Below are 26,802 nucleotides of genomic sequence, written 5' to 3'. Positions count from 1 at the left end.
TCTGCTTTTAAAAACGTTATTACTGTGTGAATATACATATATAAGCTCAAATCTACTTGTATTTTTTTAAAGTCATTGATGGTGGTCATGTCACTTTTCAGATCCTTCATTTTATCTTTAAAGCTCGAACTGTTTAGAGGACAGTAGGGGGTGAATGAGTGATAAATGTAAGCCAAGCAATTATGGAAATTTGAAAATATCCAGTTTTAACAAGGAGTCATGTATCCATTTTTAATCTTTGTTTTCTCTTCTTTAAGTTTCTCCAGGATTGAATGAAAACCTCACTGTAAATGGAGGAGGCTGGAATGAAAAGTCTATGAAACTCTCCTCACAGATCAGTGCAGGTGAGGAGAAGTGGAACTCTGTTTCACCTGCTTCTGCAGGCAAGAGGAAAACCGAGCCATCTGCTTGGGGTCAAGACACTGGAGATGCTAATGCAAATGGAAAAGACTGGGGAAGGAGTTGGAATGACCGATCAATATTTTCTGGCATTGGTAAGAGCTGTTAGAAAATTTTAAGCTAGTTTAAAATGCTTATCTGGTACATTTAAAATTTTCCAAGAATGAAAAACAGATCCATTGGTAGAAAAATTAGTCAAACTATACAGAAAGAAAATGACTAACTCATCTCAGATCCTTCACATGGAGCAAACTGGAAACTAAATAAGTGAATAATAGCATTTATTATTTACTCTTAATGCTTTTATCACATTTGATTATCAGTGTAGCTAACTGGTATAATTGTGTATTTTTAGTTTTATAATTAGTGTAATGTGTGAGCAGAGTTCTTGATTAATTTCAACAGTATGCCTATTGAGTTTAAATAAAAGTAATAAATGGAGGTACAGTTTCTAGCATCAATTTTATATACTGTTTTACAGTCTACAAAATGACTGTTGGTAATTAATTTTTCCCCTGGATTCTAAAGATAAAGTCTATTAGTGAGAGCCTTATTTCTGCTGAGAGCCTTCAAGTTAAAAGCAACTTAATTTCAGGTTGTGTGTGTGATAGAAGAGATGCATATTTAATATGGAAAACTGCAAAAAGAAGGAAGAACCTACTCTTAATCACATCACCCAGTGACAACCTTTCCTTATGGTCTTTTTTTCCCCCTGTGTACAGTTTCAGTATTTTCTTTTTTTTCCCCCCCATAATCCAAATCATGTATGCATTTTTGTTTTCCCCCTCCCTCACTTAATGTTGTACCTCAAACATTTTCTTTACTTTCTGTATTTCATTTAATGATCCTACAATGTTGTGTAAGCATAGCGTAGACTATCACTGTTCCCACATTATGACAGAAATAACTTTTCTTTTTTAAAAGAAATATAAATGATGTTGTACTGAATATATTTGTTGGGGGTTACTTCTTTAGGATGGATTCTTGAAAGTGATATTATTGGATTAAAGGAAATGTGGATGTTTACAGTGCTCTATGACATGTTGTCAAAGTATTTTCTAGGAAAGTTCTAATTTATACTGTCAGCATCAGTATGAGTGTCATTTATCATATGTATATTACCAAGGTTGAGTATTCTTTTTTTAATCTTTTCTAATTTAATAAGAAAAAATACATAAATTATTTCTATTAACTTTTTTAAACCACTAGTGAGGGTTGGATATTTTTCACAACTTTCTTGATCATTTCTATTTCTTTCATAAATTGTTTATTCATGTTCTTTGCCCATTTGTGTAATGGCCTCTTGTTTTTTGTGCTTTAATTTGTAATTCCTTGTGCATTAAACATATCTTTTCTGTTAAGCTTATAGCAGGTTTATTTTAGTTTAGGGGATTGATAATTACAGAATTTTTAGTGTTTAAATAGAAAAAACTATTTCTTCCTATATTATTTGCTTTTCCCATCACTTCCAAGCTTAGAAAAACTTATGTTGAGAAACATCCCCAAGAAACAGACCTCAGATCATTTGCTAATATTGTTCTTAAGCTTGTTCTCTCTTCCCCTGCAATGTCCAAAAATTGTGTAGAAATATCAAAATTTGTTTTGTAAAAGACAGTCCCTAAATTCCTAGCCTCATTTCAGCAGTGATAAAAAAATAACTTTCTATGGTATAAAGCATCCTTTCTCACTTAATAAAAGAAATGGTCAATGTTTAATCAAGTAATCTGAAGAAGAACTATGACCTTTTGAGATATTTGTAATTTACTTATAAAAGCTATGTAGTATTAATCATAATTAGGACATAAATTAGATGGTAGTACTTGCTTAATGTTGCTGTAGATAAAATTAAACATCAGATTAGAGTTCCTGCCTAGATGGATTAGGACCTTTATTGAAATTGAAAGGAACTGTATTAAATGAGGGTTGCAGTTAGTTTCTGAGAAGAGGCAGATGTGACTGCCCTCATAGATGTATATGTTCCTTAAAATACTCATATGAAGTAGGAAATTGCTTTAAAAATGTTGAGAAGATATCATGGTATAATGGAATGAGCATGTTCCTAGTTCAGACAGACCTGTTTGGTACGAATCCCTATTTTTCCACATACTAGTTAGTTGTTAGGGAGATTAGGCTAATTATTGAAGCTCTGTGAACCTCCTATTTAAGCAGTTTAAAGGATTGTCTAGAATGAATATCAAGCACTCAGTTTCAGTGCCTGATCCAAGCTAGCAGTAGCTTCATGTGGCGCACGATCGGCGTGTCGCCATAGTAGAGAAAACATGGGCTTGGAAAGCTGGCTCAGGTTCCAGGCTGGCTCAGGTGTTTTCTGTCAGCAAGTCACTTAACTGCGCTGAAACTTTGCCTAGCAGCGTTGCCCTAAGGATTAGAGGTAGTTGGTGTCAAGAGCCCAGTACATAACAGACATTCAATAAACAGTCACTATTGTTGTGCTAGGTGGTTCAGATTTCTCAGGGTATCTTTTAATATTATTATCATAGTTTTAAATCTGTACATGTCTTTCAAGTTTCATTGCAAATTGAAGGTTCCAAGTGACGTTCTTTATTTTAACAGCTGCTTGGTCTAGTGTGGATAGGGGAATGAATACCTCTGAACAGAATTCTGCTTCTTTTGCATCTCTCACACTTAACTCTGCTGTTTCTGGTATGTGAAAACAGTCTTTCATTTAGTTAACAAAGAATTTTCTGTTTAATTGTAGCACTTGTTCTTTGAAAAAATAATCAGAGTCAAGTACTGCTAGCCACATAAATTATAGATGAAACAATATAAAGTAGCAAAGGCCTTGAAACAGAGAGCGAAAGACCTAAACTCTTACCTGCTGGTGGCTTAGTTCCTTTTGTTGTATAGATAGGAAGATTGTGTGGCCTAACATAATTGAAAACTTGTTGGCACACATGCAGACAAATGCAAATATTAATAGAAGGCCTTCCTTCAAAGCCGTGACACTTCTGTTACTAGTTTATTCCATTATTACTACCAAACTACCATCAATCCAGCCTCACTTACATAGATATGCCATTTATTAATAATAGTTCATGGACCCAGTGTGCTAACCATGTAGTTCCATAGCGTCTGGAGCCACTAGTCTAGAAGAGAGGTCAGCAAACTTTATCTGTAAAGGGCCCAATAATAAATATTTTAGGCTATGTGGGCCATTCTGCCTTTGTAGCAGGGAAGAAGCCAGAGGCAATGCATAAACCAGATGAGTGTGTCTGGGTGAAATTTTGTTCTCTTGACTTTCTTTCAACCATTTAAAAATATAAAAACTGTTCTTGGCTCCTGGGCCCGTACAAAAAGGGGGTAGCTAGATTTGGTTTATGAGTTGTGATTTGCCAACCCCTGGTCTTACAGGCTACATTGTAGTTCCAGAGGTACAAGTTAATTTTTTCCTTCATTTGGTGACTTTGTACAACACAGATGCTGTTCCCTCCATATATTCAGAGAAAGCTGCTAAAGAAATAGCAACAGTGTTACTATAGTCTTTCTAAACAACTAATGTGCTAATTATATATGAATTTTATAGAGTTGCTCTACTTGTTAAAGTTTATTTTTAAAATATGTAACCATTTTGAGTTTATGTCAAGCATGTTAGTGGTAAGCTAATAAGCTAATCTACAACCAGCTGAAAATCTGTGAGGATTTTTATGAGAGGAAGTGATTATGGCTAAATCTCTTATACAAACATATTCTTCTTAACCCTTTCTTTATATCTGTGGCTCTGAATCCAAAGTGAGTATCAGAGTCACCTAAGAAGGACTCCAAAACACATGCAAATTCTGATGCAGAAGGTCCATGGTATATAAATCCCTGATGGAGAACCACTCTTCACATTTCCATGCTAAAATGAGTTTATGGCAGTAGAGCCAAGGATTTTGACCTGGCATCTTTGAATGTGTATGCCCTGAAAACTGTATGCAGGATTTCGTGTAAGTCCTGGACAGTAGTCTAACCATAGCTTTCATCATACTGCTTAAGGGCTGTGTGACCCCCACTCACCACACTTATTTCCCACCTCCCAAAGAAATAAAGACAAAAAATTTAAAAGATAATTTTCTCTTCTCTTTAACTGCACTTGAACTTAAGTTGGTCTCTAAACCGCCGGCACAGCTCTCTAAATTCTCTTCGGCTTCTTTCTGCCTCACTTCTCTAAGTATCATCTATTTCTTTTGTCTTTTTCCTTAGAAAGTTCTAGGAAACTCAGACATTTTGTAATTCTCTCCTTCAGGGTTCTAAGGATATAGGGATATTCTGAAACATCTAGGTTTTTTTTAACGCTTTATTACTTTTCATTAAGAAAAATAAAACTTTTTTGACTTGAAATTTGGAGATAGCCAATTTGAAGTATGTATTAATAAAAGATAAAATCTAATGGATCGGTACTAGGGAAAAAATAGATTTCTGATCAGTGAATTCAATCTAGTGATTATCATACTTAATCTAAAATTACCATCAATTCTACTTTTCTTTATCTTAACTCTTTTTCTAATGTCTGAATTTTTCCTTTTAGGAGAAATGAAAAATAATTAAATCTTCGTGTGCAAAGTATAGAACTATTGTTATGAAACATCATTAGAAATTTCCATTTTTAATTTTATTGCATTCGTTTTCATTTAAGGGTCTACTGCTGAGCCAGTTTCTCAGTCTACCACTTCTGATTATCAGTGGGATGTTAGCCGTAATCAACCCTATATCGATGATGAATGGTCTGGGTTAAGTATGTCCTTTTATCAGTTTGCTTTTGTTTTTGTTTTCAGAATTTTCTTTCTAGCACCCTGAATTCATGTTTATGTTTTTTAATTTTAATTCTAATTTTCCACCTTTTAGGTCATAGCGATATAACTTAATACCAAATGTATCCTACTTATAAACCGATTATTAAATACCTGTAGAATTTTAAAAAAGAAAATTAAATTCGGTTTTCATGATTGAGGCAATATTTAAACATGAAGTTTTCTTATAGTTGCACTGTAGTTTTTATAGTTTTTAAAATTGTTTGTTTTAAATAAATATTCTATTTATTTCCCTAGTTTTAATATACTAGAGTGAATAGAATATATAAGAATGGCTTTGAATTTGTGAGTTATGCAGGTTTTTATGTTGGTAGAAAACCGTTTTCTTAGTCTAATTTCCAGTAGAAGCATAAGAAAGTTAAAGGCAAGAATCACAAAAAAGAGGAAGGGGGGAAGAATATGATTTTTATGTTCAGAAAGCTCATACCATCTTCATTTAAAAAAAATGTTTTTTTTCCCCCACAACCTCAAATCTTAGAATTTACAACCCTCTGAAGACAGGAGCTCTCTTTGACTTTTCTTTCCATCAGTACTTAGTGCAGCGCTTTATACAGGTGTTCGGTAGTGATGTTATAATAAAGGCAGACACCTGACCGTGCCAGGCGCTGATCTCAGTGGTTTAAGTCTTATGTATATTATTAGTTTGTTTAGTACAGTTCTATGAGGTGTAGGTATTATTTTTTCCCCACACTTTGCAGATGAAAAGACTGAAACACAGAAAAGTTATCTAATTTTCCCCAGCCACACAGTTAAGTTGGAGGAACGGCTATCAAACTTTGGTAGTCTGGCTCCAGAGTTCATGCTCTTAACCACTACATGTACAGCCTTGGTGATGATAGTAATCATAAAGGTAAGTTTGAAACACAGTCTGAAAATCAGTCTTAGACTGCTCTCTTAGATTAGTTGAAGCGTAATTCTTAGAGGTTGAGGGAGATGAGGTTGGAAAGGTAAATTACGAAGGACCATACTGTAAAAAGCCTTGAGTATTAGTCGCTCAGTCGTATCTAACCCGACTCTTTGTGACCCCCATGGACTGTCGCCTGCCAGCTCTTCTGTCCATAGAATTCTCCAGGCAAGAATAATGGAGTGGGCTCCCATTTCCTCCTCCAGGGAATCTTCCCCACCCAGGGATCGAACACAGATCTCCTGCATTGTAGGCAGATTCTTTACCATCTGCTGACTAAATATTAGGGAGGTAAGGGTGAGGATACTAGTTTAGAAGGTAAATCCTAGTTCTAATCCTGACTTTAAAAAGTAGCAATTCATATGTCTTGAATTTGGTCACTTATCTTGGAATCTAGATTAACTGACCTGTGAAATAGAGCAAATAGTCTCTCATACCTATTTCCATAGAGTGTTATGAGGTTTTAATGAGATACTGAATGAACATGAAAATTCTTTGAAAATTATAAAGTATCAGATAAATACAAAGTGTTATAAAGATGTGAAAGCAATTTTTAGAGGGGGAAAAAAGCCTTACCTGTACTTTGGGAAGAATGAACAGCTATGTGCAAAATAGACTTGAGGAATGATTATAGGACTAACAGGTAGTGATTGTAAGAAAATAGCACTGAGGTGTCTTGGGCAGCTGTGGGTTAAAGCTGAGAAAAACTGAGCAAGCAGGGCTCTAGGCTTCACTGCTTGGACACAACAGCTCTACTTTTTATCCTTGTATAAAAAAAATGGCTAATAAATATACTGAAATAAACATATCCATGGGACTCTGTTCTTAAAGTAATAAGCGTTAAGAACACTTTCTTTGTTCGTTATGCTGTATTGGCAGTCTTTTAAGTCCTCAGTTACTCTTTAACCACATTTTCTCTGAATTTTATTTTTTGTGTTACCTTCTTTAATGTCCCTAATTTTGGTACTCAGTGAGTTTAGTCATTCCTTCTAAATTTATAGAATGCATGACATATTTGAGATTACTAATCCCACAAAGTATATATATTATTTAACAGTGTGATTTGAGTAATATATTGACCCTCTGGTTTGAGGCATAGACATCATTATCTGGCAGAAAGGCACTTAATTTACCGAAGCACTTGAATATACAGTTAAGATGCTGGGACTTCCATGGTGGTCCAGTGGTTAAGACTCCACGTTCCCACTGCATGGGGCACAGGTTCGCTCCCTGGTCAGGGAACTAAGTTCCTGCCTTGCAGCCAAAATAGTTTAAAAAGTAAAATTAAGATGCTAAAGTACAGAAGGTAACATTTTTTAAAGGCAGATGTTAATCTGTCAATTATCTTGACCATAAAGGAACAATGTCATAACCCCTATAAAAAGTCAGATTTTGAATAGAATTTTGTTTTTGTTGACACAGAGTGAAAGAAGTAATGGCCCCATAGTGAAGAGGTTAAGAGCATGAGCTTTGAGGACAGACTGCCTGAGTTTGAATCTTGGCCACCTTGTTTTTCTCTGCTTCAGTTTCATCATCTGTAAATAATATTTCTTCCCTCACAGACTTGTTGAGAGGATTAAATGACATAATACATATAAAGCCCTTAGAACACTGCCTACTACATGGTAAATATTCAGTAAGTGTTGTGGTACTATTAATTGTCTTTTAGGAGCATAGTCGACTCAGTGAGGTTAACTTGTATTGTCTGTTTCAACACTGGAGAATGTCTTTCTAACATAGTTGTTTTGTTTTATTAAAGTTAATGCTGAATTAAGTTTTGACCAGAAACAACTGACAGCCACTTTATTACTGAAATAGAAAGGAAAACAGCTATGAGATGCTTAAACCTAAAACATGGTTTCACAAGCAAATTAAATAGAGAGCTATTTTGAAAAGACCATTTTGAAAAGACAGCTAATGTAGTTCTTTGGAAAGTTTAGCAAACTAATGGAAGAATTTTAAGAAATGAGAAATTATAATTAGAGAGAACTATGGCTTGAATGAAACTATACTACACAATTTCAAGGAAACTGTCTAGAAGTTTATTAGGCCCATGAACTGTAAGAATTATGCATTGAGAAGTTGCCTGGTGACAATTTTTAGGCTTAGGGGATTGACCTGTTGTTTTAGAGTAGTTTTATTTGGGGAATTCCCTGGTTAGGATTCTGTGTTTTTCTGCCGAGAGCCCAGGTTCAATCCCTGGTCGGGGAACTAAAATCCTACAAATGGGGCAGGGGTAGGAAGCAGTTTTATTTGATCTCCAGTTAATTTTAAAGGGTGGTCCAGTAGTTTCCACTGCAGGGGCCGCAGGTTCAGTACTTGGTTGGGGAACTAAGATCCCACATGCCACACAATGTAGCCACAAAAAACAGATAGGTATACCAACCTGAAATCAATAGACATGGAAAAATCACCATAAAGCTTTAATAAAGCCTGTAGAGATTTATGTTTCTGTTAATGTTCTGATAGAAGTTGAAGCATGGGCTACAGTTATTCCTCAAGCTTTATGGTTGTCTAAACCTTTAAAAAAAATAATAATTTTACCAAGTACTTTATTAGATTTTTACCCCTCACCACACCTGCACCACTGCTGTATTTATTAAGAGTTTATGTTGTTCTTATTTAGTCGTTAAGTTGTGTCTGACTCTTGCAACCCCATGGACCTGCCAGGCCCGTCTGTCCGTGGGATTTCCCAAGCAAGAATACTGGAATGGATTGCCATTTCCTTCTCCAGGGGGTCTCCCTGACCCAAAGATTGAACCCGTCTCCTACATTGGCAGGCGGATTCTTTATCACTGAGCCACCAAGGAAGTCCCATTTGCTTAAACTTTTTTTTTTCCCCCTTGACAAAGGGTTTTTTTCCTGATAAGAGGTCTTAAGAGACTTGGTTTATGAACACCAGTTTTCCAAATCTTACTTGTGAGGGTTAAGCAAAATCATTGACAACTTTGGCATTCAAATCTCCTAAAAATATTGTTAATGAATGCTTGGTGTAAGGTGAGCAGTTGGTTCCAGACATCTACTAGATCCATCTTTACTTATAAAAATTACACATACATTAAGACATAACCAAGTGTATCTTATTGGGAGATTTACAGGATTGTGAGAAATAAATTAATTGTATATGCCTAATAACTTTTAAACTGGCTTTCTATTATTAATGTCATCAATAATGTATAAAAGCAATAGATAGCATTTATTAAGCACTTACTGCATTGTCCTGAACTGCTTTACATGTATCTTATATAATCCTTTCAACAATCCTATGAAGTTGGTACATAGCCCGTTACGGTTAAGAAATTTGACCCAAATTACATGGTTATTAAGTAGTAGAGCAGTATTCAAATATAGGTCTGTTTGACTCTAAGACACCTTAGAGTCTTAACCTCTATGCTGTTACTGTGTGATTCCGGCTCTGCATACCTGCTTGTAGTAGGAAATACAGAAATATAGAAAGGAACTTCCTGGTTTGTAATATATTTCACACTTGTAGTCACTTGTCCATGCTTCTCCTATACTGGACCATAGATTCTTATGCTTTCAGTCTCTCCCCATCCTCTACTGGTTTAGTCCCTCTTCTCCCTTTTTGCGCTTCTCATGACAGAATCTCACTCTGTACTTAACTGTCTGTTGTACTGTGAGCTCCATGTGGGAAGGCCTTTTGTCATACTCATTTTTGTATCTCTGTTACCTGTCTAGCTCAAGTTCTAGTACTTAATAAGATGAAATTCCTGTAACTCCATTGTTGAGATGTATCTATTATTAATGTATTCCTTAATCTCTTCCTTATATAAATTTGGGATCATGGTGCACAGACAGTTTTGTCTGCCTTTTTTTTCCCTATGAGCATTTTCCCAGATCATTACATATTTTTCTAAAAGATAGACTTTTTAAAAGTCTTGATGAAGATGTATCATAGTTCCTCCCCTCTAAACAAAAATAATAGAATTCATGTGGAAAAATAAGAATAGTGAAGAAAATAAGAGAAATGCAGGCAGATTTGTTTTTGTAGATGTTAAAATGCATACAGAGTTACATTTTGTATTCCACTATCCCAGGAATAGATGAATGGAACAGAAATTCCAGAAACAGACTGAAGTATATAAGAATTTATTATTTGGGAAAAGTAGCATTTGGCATTATTTGGGCAGAAGTCAGGGTTTGTTTTTTGGTTTGGGGGTTTTTTCCCCCCAGTTAAGAATAATGTTAGGATGACTTGCTAACCATTTAGAAATAAAGTCTAACTTCTGTTATCTTGACAGTAAGTAGTCATGGGTGTATACATGGATGTGTATGAAAGTCTAGGTTAAAAATTTTTTCTTAAATTCTATCACCCTGTCCTCGAAAAGATTGTTCTTGAGGATAGGGTGATAGAAACCCTAAAAACGACTCACATATTTGGAAAGATGTAAGTAGCATTGAATAATCTGAAAAAAGTGTAAGGTACAGGTTAAGTATTTTTAAAAATAGGAGAAGAGGAAGAGGTTAAATATTCTGCATGATTTGGTGAACTTGAAGAACCTAATCTTGAAAAGTTCATAAGGAGGGGAAGAGCATGATTTTGGCACTTCTGTTAAAGACTCATTTTGTACCCTGGGGGGAAGAATCAGAAAACAAAAAAAAATGACCAAGTCCTTCTTATAGTTAGATATACACAATGAAAAGAAAGCAAATTCAGGAGACAGAGTTCCTTTGATAATAAAGGAAGTAGGAAGAATGGAATAAATGGTTAATTAATAAGTTTTCTGGAGTTTCTTAGTCATTCCATCTAGTCATGTAATGTGCCCAGCAGAAGTTGGGGAAAGGCTTTTACCATCATGTTACTGGGTTTTTTCCTAGCTCTTAAAATGTGGTTGGGAGGAAGAAGAGTAATAGTTTAAAATTACAGCTTAGTTCAACATAAAGAATTTGGGGTTTTGCATTTGGTTTTTGGCAGAAGTGACAGATAACCTGATTCACACTGTTAAATTTTAGATGGTCTGTCTTCTGCTGATCCCAGTTCTGATTGGAATGCACCAGCAGAAGAGTGGGGGAACTGGGTAGATGAAGAAAGAGCCTCACTTCTGAAGTCCCAGGAACCAATTCCTGATGATCAAAAAGTGAGTAAAAGGATTGGTGGGTATGTTTATTTCTCTGTGCATCCAACTGTATTGGAATTATTAAGGGTTACATTCTGTATTATAAATGTATCCAGGGGTAGAACTGCTTCAGAGAGGCATTCTAATCACACTAGCTTCAATCATCTTAGGGTCGCATGCCTTCTCTCTATTACTATTTCTTCTTTCCACAGATTACTGACGATTCTATGTGGAAAGCATTACTATATATTGATAAGAAAACAAACGCACAATTTCTGTCCTCTTACTAGAATTATTTACCAGCCTACCAACTCTTGGTGTGTTTAGATACAAGCAGATTGGATCTCAGTAAAAAATTAAGGAAAGTTTCATAGCAAGATAAGACTGAGAACATTATGAAAAAGGAGCCAAGGAAAGTAGCATGTTTGATGGGGAGGAATAATACACCTGTGGAATCGACTGGTGGTAGGATCAGTGGTTTACATGTCCGTCTTCCCCTTCTAGGCTTCATTCCTTAAGGAAGGGACTGTGAAGTCTCTGTTTTTGTAGCTCTAGCAACATGTTTGGCATTTGGTAAATAGATGAAACGAATGATGTAGATTGCCACAGTTTTATGGAATTCTGTAAGTAATGAGAACCTATGGACAGTCTTTAAACCAGGGATAAAAAATAAAATAAAATAAACCAGGGATAACCTGGTCATTGCTGGGGTTAGAAAAATTAGGCTAGATATTGCAGAAAATTGAGAAGACTGATTTTGGAGCCTATTTTGTACTATTTGGATTACATAAATCAGGGCAGGAGATAATGAACTAAGTTGATAGCTTTGAAAAAGAATGGAAGTGATATTTACAAGAGACACTAAGCTACTGATTGAACTTTTCTGCTGGTTAGTTTTTCTATTAAAAAAAAAGTCAAAGAGAAGATAATAGGGCCATTATTATTCAACAATGATTAAAATTACATCTGCTGTGGCTCAGATATTGTGCTAGTAGAGAAACAAAGTACAATTACTGCTTTCAAGGAGCACTACACTCCAGGTAGGGAGGAGAGGAAAGAGACCAGCACTCTGGAAGATAAAGGTCATGTTATAATGTATTAGGAATTATGAAAGCACTTTGGAGTTTTAGCAAAGGCATCCCAGCGGTAAGAGCATAATGGGGTCAGAGCAAAGAGGGGTCAGAAATGAGGCTGGAAAGGAAAGAAGAGGGAAGATTCTACAAGCCCTTGAATATCATGCAAAAAACCTTGGATTTTGTCCTATAAATAATGGGAGAGTCTTAAAGTGGTTTGTTTTGTTTTTGTGAGATTTTTTTGTTTGTTTTTGTGGGGGTGTTTTTGTTTTGGGGGGTTGGTTGCTACTTTGGTAATCCCTGTAGATAAAGGAATGGAGGCGTATAAGAATAAAGGCAGGAATACCAGTTTAAACGTTGCTTTAGTAGACCTGTGCAGCAGTGGTAAGAATAGTATACAGAGTAGGGGAGAGGTTTGAAAAATAAATTGAAGCAAAATCAACAGAACATATGGTTAGAATTGATTGGAGAAAGAATCATCAAAAATGACTTCCAGAACACTTAGGTAACTGGGATGGTGAAAGTGGTATTCCCAACAGAGAAAACAAAAGCTGGTTAACTGAGGGGAAAGGTGGTTGGTTCAGTTTGGGAATGTGTTAGATGCGGGGTGTTTTGTAGATAGGCCTAAGAAAAGTCGTGGTACACGGGCTTAGTTGTTCAGTGCCATGTGGGATCATCCCAGACCAAGGATCAAACCCATGTTCCCTGCATTATGAGGTGGATTCTTAACCAGTGGACCACCAGGGAGGCCAATAATGTCAATTTTTTCATGAGTTAAAAGATGTTAATTTCAGCCTTTTTCCCATGAGCAAAAATAATGTTCTACCATGAGGAATCACATTTCTCTTATGGATGAATTATAAATTGGCTGAAAAGCAGACGGACTGGAGTCCTTGTGACCTGAATATCCTTCAGAGGATGCATCTTTTCATGTGATATTTTCATCATTATGAGCCTGTGGTTAAAACCTCTGTGGAAGTTTCTCCACAGCTAGGAACCGACTTGGACTGAATGTCTCTTAACCAAGATTCTAATTTGCTATTTTTGTCATGCACAGTATTATTTTTAATGACATTCCTTCTCACTTTTTTTTTAATTAAGGCTTTTGTTTTGAGGTAATTTTAGAGTCACATGTACTTAGAAGAAATAATACAGAGAAAAAACACCTGTACCCTTTACCCAGGGGCCCCCAATGATAACATCTTGCAGAACTTTAGGACAATATCACAACCAGGACCTTGACACTAATACAGTCAAGACAAAGAACATTTCTAGGGCTTCCCTGGTGGCTCAGTGGTGCGGAATCCGCCTGCCAATGCAGGAGACAGGGGTTGCATCCCTGGTCTGGGAGGATCCCACATGCTGCGGAGCAAGAGAGCCTGAGAACTGCAGCAACTGAAGCCTACATGCTGCGACTCAAGAGTAGCCCCCGCCCGTCACAACTAGAGAGAAGCCCACACAGCAAAGAAGACCCAGCAGAGCCCCCAAAATAAATACAAATAAAAATTTTTTAAAGATGCAGAACCTTTCCAGTCACTTTGTGAAATACCTGTTTATATCTTTTGCATGTTTTTCATCTGGATTGTTTACTGTTGAATTTTGAGTGTTCTTCATATATTCTGGATACAAGTCCTTTGTTGGATATATGATTTACAGATACTTTCTCTTCCTCTGTACCTTGTCGTTGTCTTAACAGAGTCAAATTCAACTTTAATGCAAATAGCTCTGTGTTTAAATAAAATGAATGACCTATGAAATGAACTTTTAAAAACCAATGTTTGCACAGCTCTAATTGATCATGTAGTGAATAATGAAAGATGTAAGAAAAAGGGGTTTATCATAAACAAATAGAAGAGTGAAGAAGAGTTTTGTTATTTTTTGTGTGACTTAAGATCAGTTTTATTATTACTAATTGTAGAATTTGGGAGAAAAAGACTAAACCTAATAAATTATTTCCTAAATTATGAATAAAGAAAACTTCATTGATTCATTTCAGTACTTTTCCTTTAACATCAGGTTTCAGATGATGATAAAGAAAAGGGAGAGGGAGCTCTTCCAACAGGAAAATCTAAAAAGAAAAAAAAGAAAAAGAAGAAGCAAGGTGAAGATAATGCTCTTGCACAGGTAAAATATCAAAACAACAGACATCCTTCATTAAGCACCTACTACTGACTTATGAAAGGATCATTTGCAGATGCTAAGAAAATGTAGAGATATAAATACAGGATGTGAGACATCAGATTTACTTAGTGTTTGAAAAGTCATAGAATGTTTTAAAGGTTTTATATATCATACTGTAATAAAAAGATTATTGCTCTAAAGAAAATCATATCAAAGATGTAAACCAAAAGCAACTAACTAAAATTCTAAATTAGTGCACTTGGGTTTATATTATGGTGAAATGAAACAGAGGTTACGGTATTTCATACTCAGAAATTCTTTGAGCAGTGGAATTTAGCAGATTAGAAATTTTTTTCCCCCATTTTTATTTTATTTTATTTTTTTTTTACTTTACAACATTGTATTGGTTTTGCCATACATTGACTTGAATCCACCATGGGTGTACATGTGTAAAAATATGGAATGCTTCACGAATTTGCATGTCATCCTTGCACAGGGGCCATGCTAATCTTCTCTGTATCGTTCTAATTTTAGTATATGTGCTGCCGAAGCGAGCACCAGATTAGAATTTTAATACAATTATAAAAACCATGTGCACAACAAGGGATATCTTGCACTTAACTCTGAGTTTGCTGGCTGTTGCACTTGGTATCCTTTCCTGCTATTTTTGGCTTTTAACAGAAACTTTTCCTTTTCTTTTGTCTTTTCCTATCTGGGAAAATATTTCTAGATTTTAGTATAGATGAAAACAAAGATTAATTTCAGGTGTACTAGATGACTAGAAATATGCATGACTTTGTTTTTGAAAGCATTATCACTGTTACATTGCAGCTTATGAAAATCTTGTTTCTCACCTGTAACTTTGTGGCTAATTGTTTTCATTCCTTTAAATGTAGGAGATAGCCAAAATATTTAGAGAACAGGCTACATAATAATTTTCCTACTTAATTAAATTGTGAAAGTTCCTTTGGTGGTGCTCTTTTTCTTATTATTATTACTGCACTGGGTCTTGGTTGCTTCGCACAGACTAATGGGGCAGTTGGGGGCGGCTCTTCATCATGGTACGCAGCTTCTCACTGTGGCGGCTTGTAGGGCACACGCTCTGGGTGCACTGGCTCAGTAGTTGTGGCACATGGGCTTAGTTGCTCCGTGGTGTGTGGAAACTGCCCGGACCAGGGATTGAACCCATGTCCCCTTTATTGGCAGATGGATTCTTATCCACTGTACCACCAGGGAAGTACAGTTTTTTTCAATACAGTGAATAAGTATATAATCACTTAAATTCACTTAAATATATTTAAGTGTATTTAATTCACTTATATACAGTGAATAAGTCGATCTGTATTCATATCTCAGTTCTGCCATTTACTATTCTTTTGTTGTTGTATTTTGCACAAGTTGCTTAACTGCATAGGTTGCTTTTGAGAATTAAATGAGATCTGTGAAGTTCTGTAAAATACATAGCACATGGTAGCCTATGCATAAGTGATTACATTTTGGATTTTTTTTCTTTCTTACCGTTTACAATGATGTCATATTTAACATATTCTTATTCATAACTTCTTTCACATACCTAAGCATGTTATGTATTTTTGAAAGTCTATAAAGGCCTAAGAATGGAAATGTTTAAACTTAAACTTGGAAAGGACCTTAGAATCTACACAAATTTTATTTTTCAGTTGAGAAAACTAGTTTGAGGAAATCAAAAATTTGTCCTTGATATTTTATGACATGCCTATTTTATGGCAAGCTTATTTTATCTAGAAAATGCACTTGTGTATATATATTTCATGCCTTGAAGAAGTCATTAAGTGAAATACTATTTCTAAAGTCTCAAAGTATCAACTAATTCACCGTGTAATTTTTTCTAAAAGGAAAAAGTACTAGTTTTTTTGTTTGGTTTAGTAAATTAAATGATTCCCATTTGAGGTTGTGAGTGTGTTGTTTTTTAGTTTACAGAAGCTTTAAATCCCTGAAGAAAACAGGAATGATGAACATACCAGAGATTTCTAAATAATAATAAATAATTTTTGAATAATAATTATTTGAATAACCTTTGAATAATTATTTTTATGCTCTTTTAAGCTATTTGGGCAGTTTCTGAAATAAAATTATCTTCTTGAGAAATATCTTTTGGACATTGGCATTCTACACCAAGTATGTTTTAATTCATAGAATTCTTTATACCATCTGATGCACTGCTTTTCTCTGCAGGACACAGAGGAATTAGAAACAGACGTTAGAGAAGAGCTCCCAGTGAACGCCTCTAAAGTCCGTCCAAAGCAGGACAAAGCTTTTTCTCTGAAGACCATGAGCACTAGTGATCCAGCTGATGCACTAATCAAAAATAGCCAGGTAACGTTTTGCTATCCAAGAAATAAAATTTTGATGACTGGAGAATTGTATTAATACTAATATTTTATTGAAACACCGTGCTAAACATTTTTAATATACCAGATTGCCCTCATAGCAACCCCAAAAGAAAAGGTATGAATGACGTTAGAGAAGTTGAATAAGTTGGCCCAAGTCCCACAACTGTCAGAAGCAAAACTAGAGAAAGCCACTAGACTGTTTCTTTTTCTTGTTAAATATCTAGGTATACAAGGGACATAGACAGATGGCTTACAGAAAATGTGAGTAGTTGCACTTTTCCAAAAGCATGCACATAATATATTATGACTATGGTCCAATCTCTAAAATATAGCATTTTTTTTTATGTAGTGACAATATCTTGAAATGTGTGCCATCTGTGGAAAATTTTGATATGTCAGAAGGGACCATTTTATAAAAGGTCTAGACCAGTGACACAAAGCCCATAGCGCTTTAAAAGTCTGATTTCTAATTTGGTAAGTTGTATCATTTAGAAATATATTAAATATTAATAACTATGAAATTGTGCATGGTTCTCATTCAAAACATGTATTGAGAATCTCCCACACTATTTAAAGTTCTGGAGATATATCAGAGAACAAAGCAGGGGAAAAAAATCCCCTGCTTTTATGGCACTTACATATTTAATGAAACAGCTTTAATATTAAGACTGCAAAGGGTCATGTGACATTTTGATAAGTCATTTTCAGAAGTCACCTTGTAAAGGATATTTGAGTCCTTCTGTGATTTAATATAGAGAAGTGAGAGGATGGAGGGTGGGAAGAGATTTAAAAATGGGTACTAAAATTTTGGAATAAACACAAGGAGCATTAATAAAACTGAAGCAAGCGTTGTAAATACAGCTTCAGATACCTGAAATGGAAGGAGCCCTAGTAGTTATCTAAGCACGCACATCTTCCTCTTTGTTTCCTTTCTCCTTTTGCTTTTTTGCATTCATGGAGCCTGGAAGAACAAGGGGCAAGAGAAGTATGACTTACCCTTGTTTCTGTATTCAAAGTCATCATCACAGGTAGAGCTTAGGGTGAGATGATCTCTGCCTCACCTCTTCCAGCCTCACTCCACAAGTCCTTTACCTGTCCCGAACATGCATTAGCAGTTCAGCCTCATTCCAGCAGATCAGTTAGTTGACCGCTCTGCTCCCAGGTTGGAGAGGAGAAGCAAGACTCAAGTTTGGCCCTAAGCTTTATAATTTCACTACCAGACTCAATGAAACTCTGAAGATTTGGACCTGAGTTTTACTAGTTGCTTTAATAGATTAGGACTAGTAGCTATAGTCTGCTTTATCTGAGGCCATGTTTTTCCTTGGGGAGAAAACTGAAGCTGCTGCTGCTGCTGCTTGAGATATCCCTACCTCATGAAAAGGAGGAAAGGAGATGTCACTTCTGGTAGTTCAGAAATTTGCTATTTTTGCCTTTACAAGAAAAGGTTTTGAAGAGGTGAGAGTTTGTGGGAAATGGACGGAACCATTGAATACCAGTACATGAAAAAGTCCTGTTGTTTGTAATGAAAAAGACAAATGTAAAAGTTAATGAAAATTGAATTATTCGCTCCTCTTTGAGATGCAGTAGACATCTTGTAATTTTACACATTTAATCATTTTTATCTCAACCTGTATTTGTGGATACTGTAGTTAAAGATTTATTTGGTTATATGTCACTAGAGGGCAGGCATGAGTTATAGTGCTTCTGCTGGTAAATGATTTATTCACCATCTTTATATTCCAGCTGAGCAGCCTCTTGTTATTACTATGACATTTGATTTTTTTTATTAAAACCTAAGATAATTTTATTTCAAAATAGCCTATCAAGACTCTTCCACCTGCTATTTCTACCGAGCCATCTGTTATTTTATCAAAAAATGATTCTGACAAAAGCTCTTCCCAAGTGCCACCGATGCTACAAGAAACAGATAAATCCAAGTCAAATGCTAAGCAAAACAGCGTGCCTCCTTCACAGAGTGAGTCATCCTCATTTTGGTTCTTTTGGGGTTCTCTGTACTGTTCATAGGTGTCACTGTCTCAGAAGTCTAAAGGATCACTCAGTTCAGTCCAGTCACTCAGTCCTGTGACTCTGTGCGACCCCATGAGAGGATTACTGGAGCAGACCTTTGCTCCTTTGCAAAGCCTAGATTCCGTGGAACCTTGCAGAGCTCAGTGGTGAGGACCAGGCAGCTAAAGTCACTTCAGGCCAGAGTCGGTGGCTAAGGACATACACGGGGAGCCCTGGGTACCTGCCCCTGCTCTGCGGGCCCCTCGCTTTTCTGTGCACAAGTTCTTAAAACTGTGCCCCCTTCCGCCCCACCCCTTTTTCTGCCTTCAGCTACCTTTAGTTTCCAGTTTATCCACTTTCACTCTTATTACTTAGATTGAGTCTTGTAAGTGATGGTTCTTCTAGGTCAAAATGATGAACATCCTTATGGTTAAACCAAATAATACATTGGAATTGAGGAAAAGAGGAAGGCAACCAGATAATAACCTAAAAACCTTTAACTAGAACTTGAAAATGTGCACATAAAATCTGAGGCATTATTAGTGGATTTCAAAGCATGGTTTTAGTGATATTGCTTTTATACTTTTGAAACAGAACAGTATTTACTATCCTCCTGACGTCTCTTTCTCTCTCCCTTTCTCTCTCTCTTTTTTTCCCTTTTAGCCAAGTCTGAAACTAGTTGGGAATCTCCCAAACAAATAAAAAAGAAGAAAAAAGCCAGACGGGAAACGTGAATTTTTTTCTTCCTGAATTGGACATGTGTTTGCAAACACTGTCTTGAAGATTATGCTGTTTATGCAATAATTTGTGAACATGTACAGAGTTTTATATAAATTTAAACCAGTTTTTAAAACAAAACTGTGAACACAACCACCGTAAAAATGGAATCAAAGGAAAGTTAATTTATGAAATTAAGAGGTCAGCAGAACATACTACAGTGCTGGAAGACACTTGGGGAAGGTCAATCTAACAAGAACGATCTTAAGATTCTCATCCTGGTTTTACAGCAGTGCCCTGTTTACAACAGATTGTGCCCTATCTCATCTGCAGCTAAAGAATAAAGGATTCTGATTAGAGAGAAGGCTGCCTACAAATTAGTAGGCAGCTTCTTGGATCTTATGCACGGAACTTAAACCATTTGAATCTGTTTTATGCTTAAATCAAAGTGCTTTGATCAAATGCATAATCTGCCATATCTTTACATATTTGTTGGTAGCAATTTGTATTAAAGAAATCACAAGTGCAAATAAAAAGTCATTTATTATTTAACTAAACTGTCATGGTTTAGTTTACAATTTTTAAAATATTCTTAAAACATTCAAAATGCTGTTGACACTTGTATGGCTTATGAAGTTATTTTTGATAGTCTTACTTTACTTGAACTGTTCAAACTACAGTATATTTTAAGTTAAGAAAGGTAAACTCTATGTATTTGTTTTATACTTTTAAGGTTGAGACTCACAAATAATGCTCTTGTGTATGATTTGAAAACTTTCAGGCAAAATCCAACTTATATTTTTTTCCTTTCCCTAGCAATTACTTTTTTCCAGCATCAATTCTTCTTCGTTACTAATACTTTTTTGACTTTACAAGTGAAATCTTTCACAAACTAGTTATACAGACAGAACTTTGAGTATATGATGGAGAATGAAAAACTAGAGTCAGACAGCTTTAATTGACATTGTCAAGACCTCCAGTTATCAGGAATACATTTTTTTACTGCCTTAACCTGTAGTGCGTAGAATATGCATCAATTTCTTGAAGGGGATTCGTGTTTTTATAAGAATTTTCATGTAATTATTGCAATCGTGATCAAATAAGGAACGTTTCCTGCTTGAAACTGTATTGATTTAAATGATGTGTGAGACGTTTCACCATTTTCAGGCACTGTGTAATTCTATTGTAATAAACTGGCAGGTATCTTTGTAACTATAAATAGTGCATGCTCAGCCATGTACACTGTAAATAGCCTTTACCAAACGTGTTTGACAAGGACCATAATTAACATCACTTAGTGAATTGTGATAAAGAAAAAAAGCCATGACTTATTTGATGTGATTGGCTTAATTGTTTTTCTGTGGCGCCAAGAATGAAACTGTTTAACAGCTGTAACCAATGGTACTGATCTATCCATCCAATTTTGTCTCTTCTATTTGATTGTGGTTTGATAGTATTGCATTGTTACACCGGAAAGCTAAAGAAACAAAATGGTTTTAGTTTTGCTGAAGACTGGCCTTATTAATGGACAGCTTTCCCAACAAGCGATTATTAACTTTTATCAGGTGTTAACATCTGTTTCAGGAACACGGCAGTATGTTTACATGTCAGAAGTTTTGTTTAATTCTATGATATTTCTAAATTGATTTGTTTAAATAAATTCAGCAAATGGATAGCATTGTTTTTATTTGCTTCAGTATCGGGGTAAATAAGCTAAAGTGCCAGGAGTGAATTTCTTGAAATGACTGTATTAGCTTTGTATAGCTGCTTCCTAAAGAGATCCAAGGATTCAATTCCTGCGTTGCAGCACTTTGTAAAGGTATCAGCAAAGGATAATTGAATAGGAAGTCTGTAATTTTAGAATGTGCCAAAAGATCTATGCTCAAAAAATTTAATTGAACTCTCTCAACTCTACCTCACCATTTCTTTATCTTAGAATTATTTTGGCTATGTCGAATGTCAGACGTTATATTTCTCCAGCTTAGTATCTCTCATTGAACCACCGATGCTGGGTGTTACAAACACCTTCTTTTGAGGGGAGATGGGTGCAGAGACAGAGAAGTGCCCTTCTAAATTTGGGTGGATCCGAGATGGAAATGCCCATCCCTTCTCTCTGGCTCAAGAACTAGGGCATGGCTTTTATATTTCAAGAGATGGCAGCTATGAGTGTTAAAATTACTATCAGTTCATTCTCTTACACATGCATGAGGTGCAGACTGTTGCACAGTTAAAATATCATTCATTGTTCATCGCTCTTCACTTGTTCCATAAATGTTTATGACATGAAAGCAGTTTCTGGCATCTGAACCAGAGGAATTGTTTTCCAGCATCAACTCAAAAGACTAAAATCCAGGGAGGGGGGAAGAGAGGAGAATTGTCCTTTGGAGGCTTGGATTAGACGCTCCCCCAGCCACTAGTAGGGAGATAAATGACCCCATTAAAACTTTCATCAGGCCTGAAGGGGATCCTTGTTCTGATTAACAAACAAAGCCTCCTAAATAAAACTTGGCCTTCATCCTGACCTTTCTCCGCAGACTTAGTGAAAACCCTTCCCGTCCTGGAGCGGGGAGTAATGGGTTAGGACTTCCCCAGACTGGAATCCTACCTCTCTGTACCCTACATTGAGCAAAACAAAAGTTGAGAGAGTCCAAAAAACAAGTATTGAAATAAAATGTCATTAATGTAATTGACCGTGTTTCCTTTGTGCATGCATTTTATTGGATGGGGAGTGGGAATAAGTCATCTGAATCTAATGGTATTATTTCATAGACTAATCCAGTTTGTACTTGGGTTAAAGATACTGAAGGGCAATATTTAACTACAGAGTTTAGTTTTTCTTAAAAACAATCCTCTATTAATATAGTGTGAAATGTCTTTCAAATTTTAGAATTTAGGCTTAAGATGTCTAATAGATGTCTTAAGACTTTCCTATAAACTCATTGCACAAACTGGAATTACCTTCCAACAGACTTAGGGAATGCAAATATGTTATTTGTAAAATGCATTGAGTATTGTAAATAAAACAAGCCATTTTTGTTTTGTTTAAATTGCTCGTTACAGTTCTCTTACTGGAGGGGACTTCGCATCCTAAGCTAGTCTAAAAGGCTTCTTGATGTTAATGTTTCTAAACTCTAGGTTCTATATGTTTCAAATGTTCCTGATGCTCTGAAACCACAGGTGCACTTGGAGGTTTTAACCACTGGAAAAGGCAGAAGTGTTTAGAGTGAAGCATCTCTTGAGCTGTCCCTGTTTGTGACGCAGCATTGTCTGTGGGAAACAGCTTCCATCATCTTAGCAGTAGATGTAACTCACCAGGGGCAGTGTATCACTCGTATCAACCCTTTTAAGGAAATTAGACTCAAATTTGGCATCATTATTTTAGAAGTTTGTTTCTCTTTCATGTCCGTCTGAGAAAGCAGTCCAGAGCTGCCCTGACCCTCAGCGGGGCCAGGCGCCCAGGGTCCGTCCTCCCGTGCTGCTCTCCCGCCTTCTCAGCATGCAGCATCCGTGTCACGACTGCAGACAGCTGCACCAGTTAGAAACCCCCTCTCAGCCTTTCTGCCCCCTTCTCTGAAGAGCTCTTCTTAGCAAGTTATTCACACCACACAGGCTTATCCACGCAGTCACCTGATCCTGCTAGCTTCAAAGGGGTGTGGGAAATATTAAGTCTCTATCCTGGGCTCTCACGGGCCAAATTAACATTCAGGTTTCATGACAGAGGAAGCAGCGGAGAGCGGGCTATCAGGAACAGGGTTGACATACATCGTGTATATTATGCAGCCAAGCATCACTTTCAAGGTCAGGTTAGCTTTTCCCATTGAGCAGAAATTTAAAATCTCTTGGATGCTAACTTAAATGTAATAGATTCTGAAAAATTTCTGCCACTCAATGCTTTAAATTCTAGAGACCTAGAGGCTTGAAGAAACTTACTAGCCTGCTATCACATGTTGACTGCAAGTATAGATTATAACAATTTTCAGGGAAGTTACCCTGGTGTATAATCTTTTAAAAATTAAAAGGCATTATTACTACTCAAAATACTTTAATAAAAGATTTCTAATCCTAGCATCAAGACAGGTATATGAGGTGCTTGTAAAATGTTTGCTACCTACCTAATAATAATTAACAATACTGAGGTTCATGAACAGGCTAATCTGAAGAAAAATTTAAGCAGATTCAAGGTCATCCCCATGATAATGGCATTCTTATTTGTATGTGTGCTTTCCTTTTTTATTTATTGTATCAAAGCCTTCAAAATGAATATATGTAACATGTACATAAATTATAAAGCATAATAAAAAGAACACCTCTGAAACCACCATTCTGCTTAAGATATAGAACGTTACCAGTAGGGGGTGTTGGGGGTGAGCTGGATCTTTGGTAACAGGATCAAGCAGCGGGGGTGGGGGGTGTTGGAGGGGGACTGCAGAGGCATGGACGAAAATAGCTGCTCTCATATACCCAGGGTTGGCACAGGTCCTTTTCGGTGCCAGAACTGACTAGGGGTCCCAGGTAACACACATCACCAGGTCTCGGAAGGCTGCCTTGACAGCCTCACTGGTGCATGGACATCTGGTGGGAAATTGTTGGGATGAATATGCAAAGGTACACAGTGAATCAACGTGGGCAGAGAGTGCCCTCGGAGTTGTGCGATGCACACTTTACATGGCAGCCTTTCCACACGGAAGGATAGCGAGGCTCTGCTAGAAGGTGCTCCCCCAGGATCATAAGAGCCGTGTGTGTCCTGCTTAGGGCAAGGGCATCTTGTGAAGTGTGCCAGGGGCTACAGACTTGCTGACAAACACCACAGGGCTTTGTGGGCAGATCAACCAGAGCTCTGAGCTCCTTAAGACACTAGAATTATGAATAATTTCTTTTCTAAACTGTCTTCCATAATTTTAAAATATATCGCTGGGAATAGTTGGAGCTATTCCCACTTCTCATCAAAACTGAAGTGACCACGATAATGAACAATGGCGGAAAACCTGTCTTAGCACTGAAACTAGGAAAGGGGCATCTGATGCCAGAAACTGGGAGGCATCTGTGTTATTAGCAGTCAAACTCCAGAAAATTTTCAAAAGAATTAAACAGATGCAATAGCAGGAAATCTAACCATTTAATCCCAAAGCAGAAAAAGTGCATGATCATGACAGTTAAGCTGAAAAAGTGTTAAATCTAACAGCTATTCCAAAATTAAATTTCAAAAACTTAAAGTAGGTGAAATACTTATGTCAGATTCATTAAAGTCAAACCAAGGCAGGTTTACTCACTCGCTAGTCAACATTGTCTTACGTATTAGCAGTTAACAAAAATTTAAAATTGGTACAACATCAAAGAAGAAAGAAATCATTTTTTCCTGATTGCATACCTAGAAAACCCCAGAGGTGGTAATAAAAAGCTTATGAGCACTAGAAAGAGGATACATTAAAGTGGCTGATAAGCAAAAACAGAATATTCTATACTAGAGTAAGTATCTGCAAAAGGAAATGGAAAACAAAAAAATTACATAACCACTAAAGCTACCAAATATTTAAATGTGGACAATCTTTTGTCCACAATTTGTTTTAAGTTTTTATTGAATTTGTTAGCGATGTTGCTTGTGTTTCATGTTTTGTTTTTGGCCATAAGGCACATGAGAACTTAGCTTCCTGACCAGGGATTGAACCTGCTGCACCCCCTCCATTTGAAGGCAGGAGTCTTAACCACTAGACTCCCTTTTATTTATTTTTTGGCTTCACCCTGCGCTTGCAGGACCTTAGTACTCTGAGCATACTCAGGCCCTGGCAATGAAAGTACTAAGTCCTAACCACTGGACTGCCAGGGAATTTCCGTAACTACCATATCTAAAATTAAATGTTTCAAAAAAGATACAAGGTCAAATGAAAACTGCAGTCTTTTCGAAGGTCAGAATAACAATCTAACAAATGAAAAACTGTCCTTCTTTATCTGGAAAGCAAAAATATAAATATTTAAGTTAAATTCAACTCCAGTTAGACTGCAACAGATTCTTAAGTACTTCAAAGACTATGAAAACAATGTGAAAAAAAAGGAAGTGAGAAAAAGTAGTGGGCGGCCACAGGAGAGGGCCAGGGGACCCTGCTCATGAATACCAGTTATGAGAATAAACTTTAAAATGCCTTGCATCCATCAGGGTTCTTAGCCGTAAAACCCAGAGCCGCCTCTGGCTAGTTTATGCTGAAAAAGAATCTGGAAGCACAAGAGATGTAGATTCCCTTACCACCAGGAATAACACCTCGCCTCTTCCAAGGGCTGCTCGAACAAAAACAGCCCACCCACCAGCTCCTCCGAGGATGCTCAGGACTGACTCCGGACTCCACAGGGGCTGCTCCTACGCTGCTGGAGGCCACGCCACGTGTGTCCGCAACTGGGTTCTGCCCAGGCCTTCTCTTCCCTCCCTCCTCTCGTAGAGCTGGGCAGAGGCAAGTTCCCATCCGTGTGTGTCAATCAGCAAGGGATACTGGAGAATGAACTTGGGCAATGTGAGGAACTCCAGACATACGAATGTTCAAAATTTATTGAGCACTACACCAATGCAATTCAGTAAGTTGTCAGTAAGAGGATAGGTCGGAAGAACAGGATGGGGAATCCAGAAATACATTCCTATTATTCATGGGAATTTTGTTTACAGTTTAGGTGGTGGTTTCGTTTCAGTGGTAAAATGTTGATTTCTTTAATAGGTAGCACAGCAAAACAAAGAAAATAATACTGGATCGCATCATGCCTTATACATGAAGATAAACCCCAGTTGGATATAAGACCGAAAAAAAATTTTTTTAACCTTAAATGACAATATAGGAAACTAACTACATGTATAACTCAGGAGTGGAAGAGATACTCTTTTTTTTTTTTTCTTATAAAGGAAATTTTTTTTCCAGTTTCGTTAAGATAAATAATTAACATTTATTGCTTTATATGAGAAGATGTTCTTAACCAAGAACTAGAAACCTAAAAACTATGAAAGAAAAGATACACATATTCAACTGCACACAATTTTTTTAAAACCTTCAAATGCTTTATTTTGAAGTAATTACAGACTCACAGGAAGTTGCAAAAATAGTCCAGAGCAGTCCTGTGTCCCCTCACCCAATTCCCCCCCAGTTGCAATCTCTTACAAAAATATGGAACTAGGGAAAAAAAAGAACTATGGAGCAGAGAAATGCAAACAGGGACCAGGTGGCAGGAAATCAAGAATCTCTGTAAACAGCAGGAGGACTTGGGCAAACAAAGAAAAGCAGGAACCCCCAGACTGACAGGAAATCACACAGTTTGGGTGATAAGGTTCCCAGAAGCAGACAAAGAAAG

The 26,802-nt window shown here is 36.6% G+C and overlaps 1 protein-coding gene and 1 non-coding gene across 5 annotated transcripts in view; one reads left to right on the top strand and one right to left on the bottom strand.

Annotated features, from left to right (window-relative positions):
* MTDH (metadherin) overlaps positions 1 to 23,800 on the top strand; it is a 57,453-nt gene extending 33,653 nt beyond the window's left edge. The window contains exons 6-13 of one of the 4 annotated variants that reach the window (XM_043879125.1): positions 258 to 344; positions 2,971 to 3,060; positions 5,033 to 5,131; positions 11,086 to 11,210; positions 14,279 to 14,386; positions 16,598 to 16,738; positions 18,574 to 18,730; positions 19,426 to 23,800. In XM_043879125.1, coding sequence (XP_043735060.1) covers positions 258 to 344; positions 2,971 to 3,060; positions 5,033 to 5,131; positions 11,086 to 11,210; positions 14,279 to 14,386; positions 16,598 to 16,738; positions 18,574 to 18,730; positions 19,426 to 19,496 — 878 coding nt within the window. In that variant the 3' untranslated portion in view covers positions 19,497 to 23,800. Of the gene's footprint in view, positions 1 to 257; positions 495 to 2,970; positions 3,061 to 5,032; positions 5,132 to 11,085; positions 11,211 to 14,278; positions 14,387 to 16,597; positions 16,739 to 18,573; positions 18,731 to 19,425 lie in introns of all 4 variants that reach the window. The other 3 variants (XM_043879123.1, XM_043879126.1, XM_043879124.1) reach the window with 3 other exon arrangements.
* LOC122679743 lies at positions 14,835 to 14,941 on the bottom strand. Its single transcript, XR_006336528.1, has one exon. It is a non-coding gene; the product is annotated as a U6 spliceosomal RNA (small nuclear RNA).
* Positions 23,801 to 26,802: the final 3,002 nt, after the last annotated feature.

Source organism: Cervus elaphus, chromosome 21, assembly GCF_910594005.1.
Source record: "Cervus elaphus chromosome 21, mCerEla1.1, whole genome shotgun sequence".
In the NCBI taxonomy this organism is placed as follows: Eukaryota; Metazoa; Chordata; class Mammalia; order Artiodactyla; family Cervidae; genus Cervus; species Cervus elaphus.
Note: the sequence above shows the minus strand (reverse complement) of the source record. Positions and strands in the feature narration are given on the sequence as shown.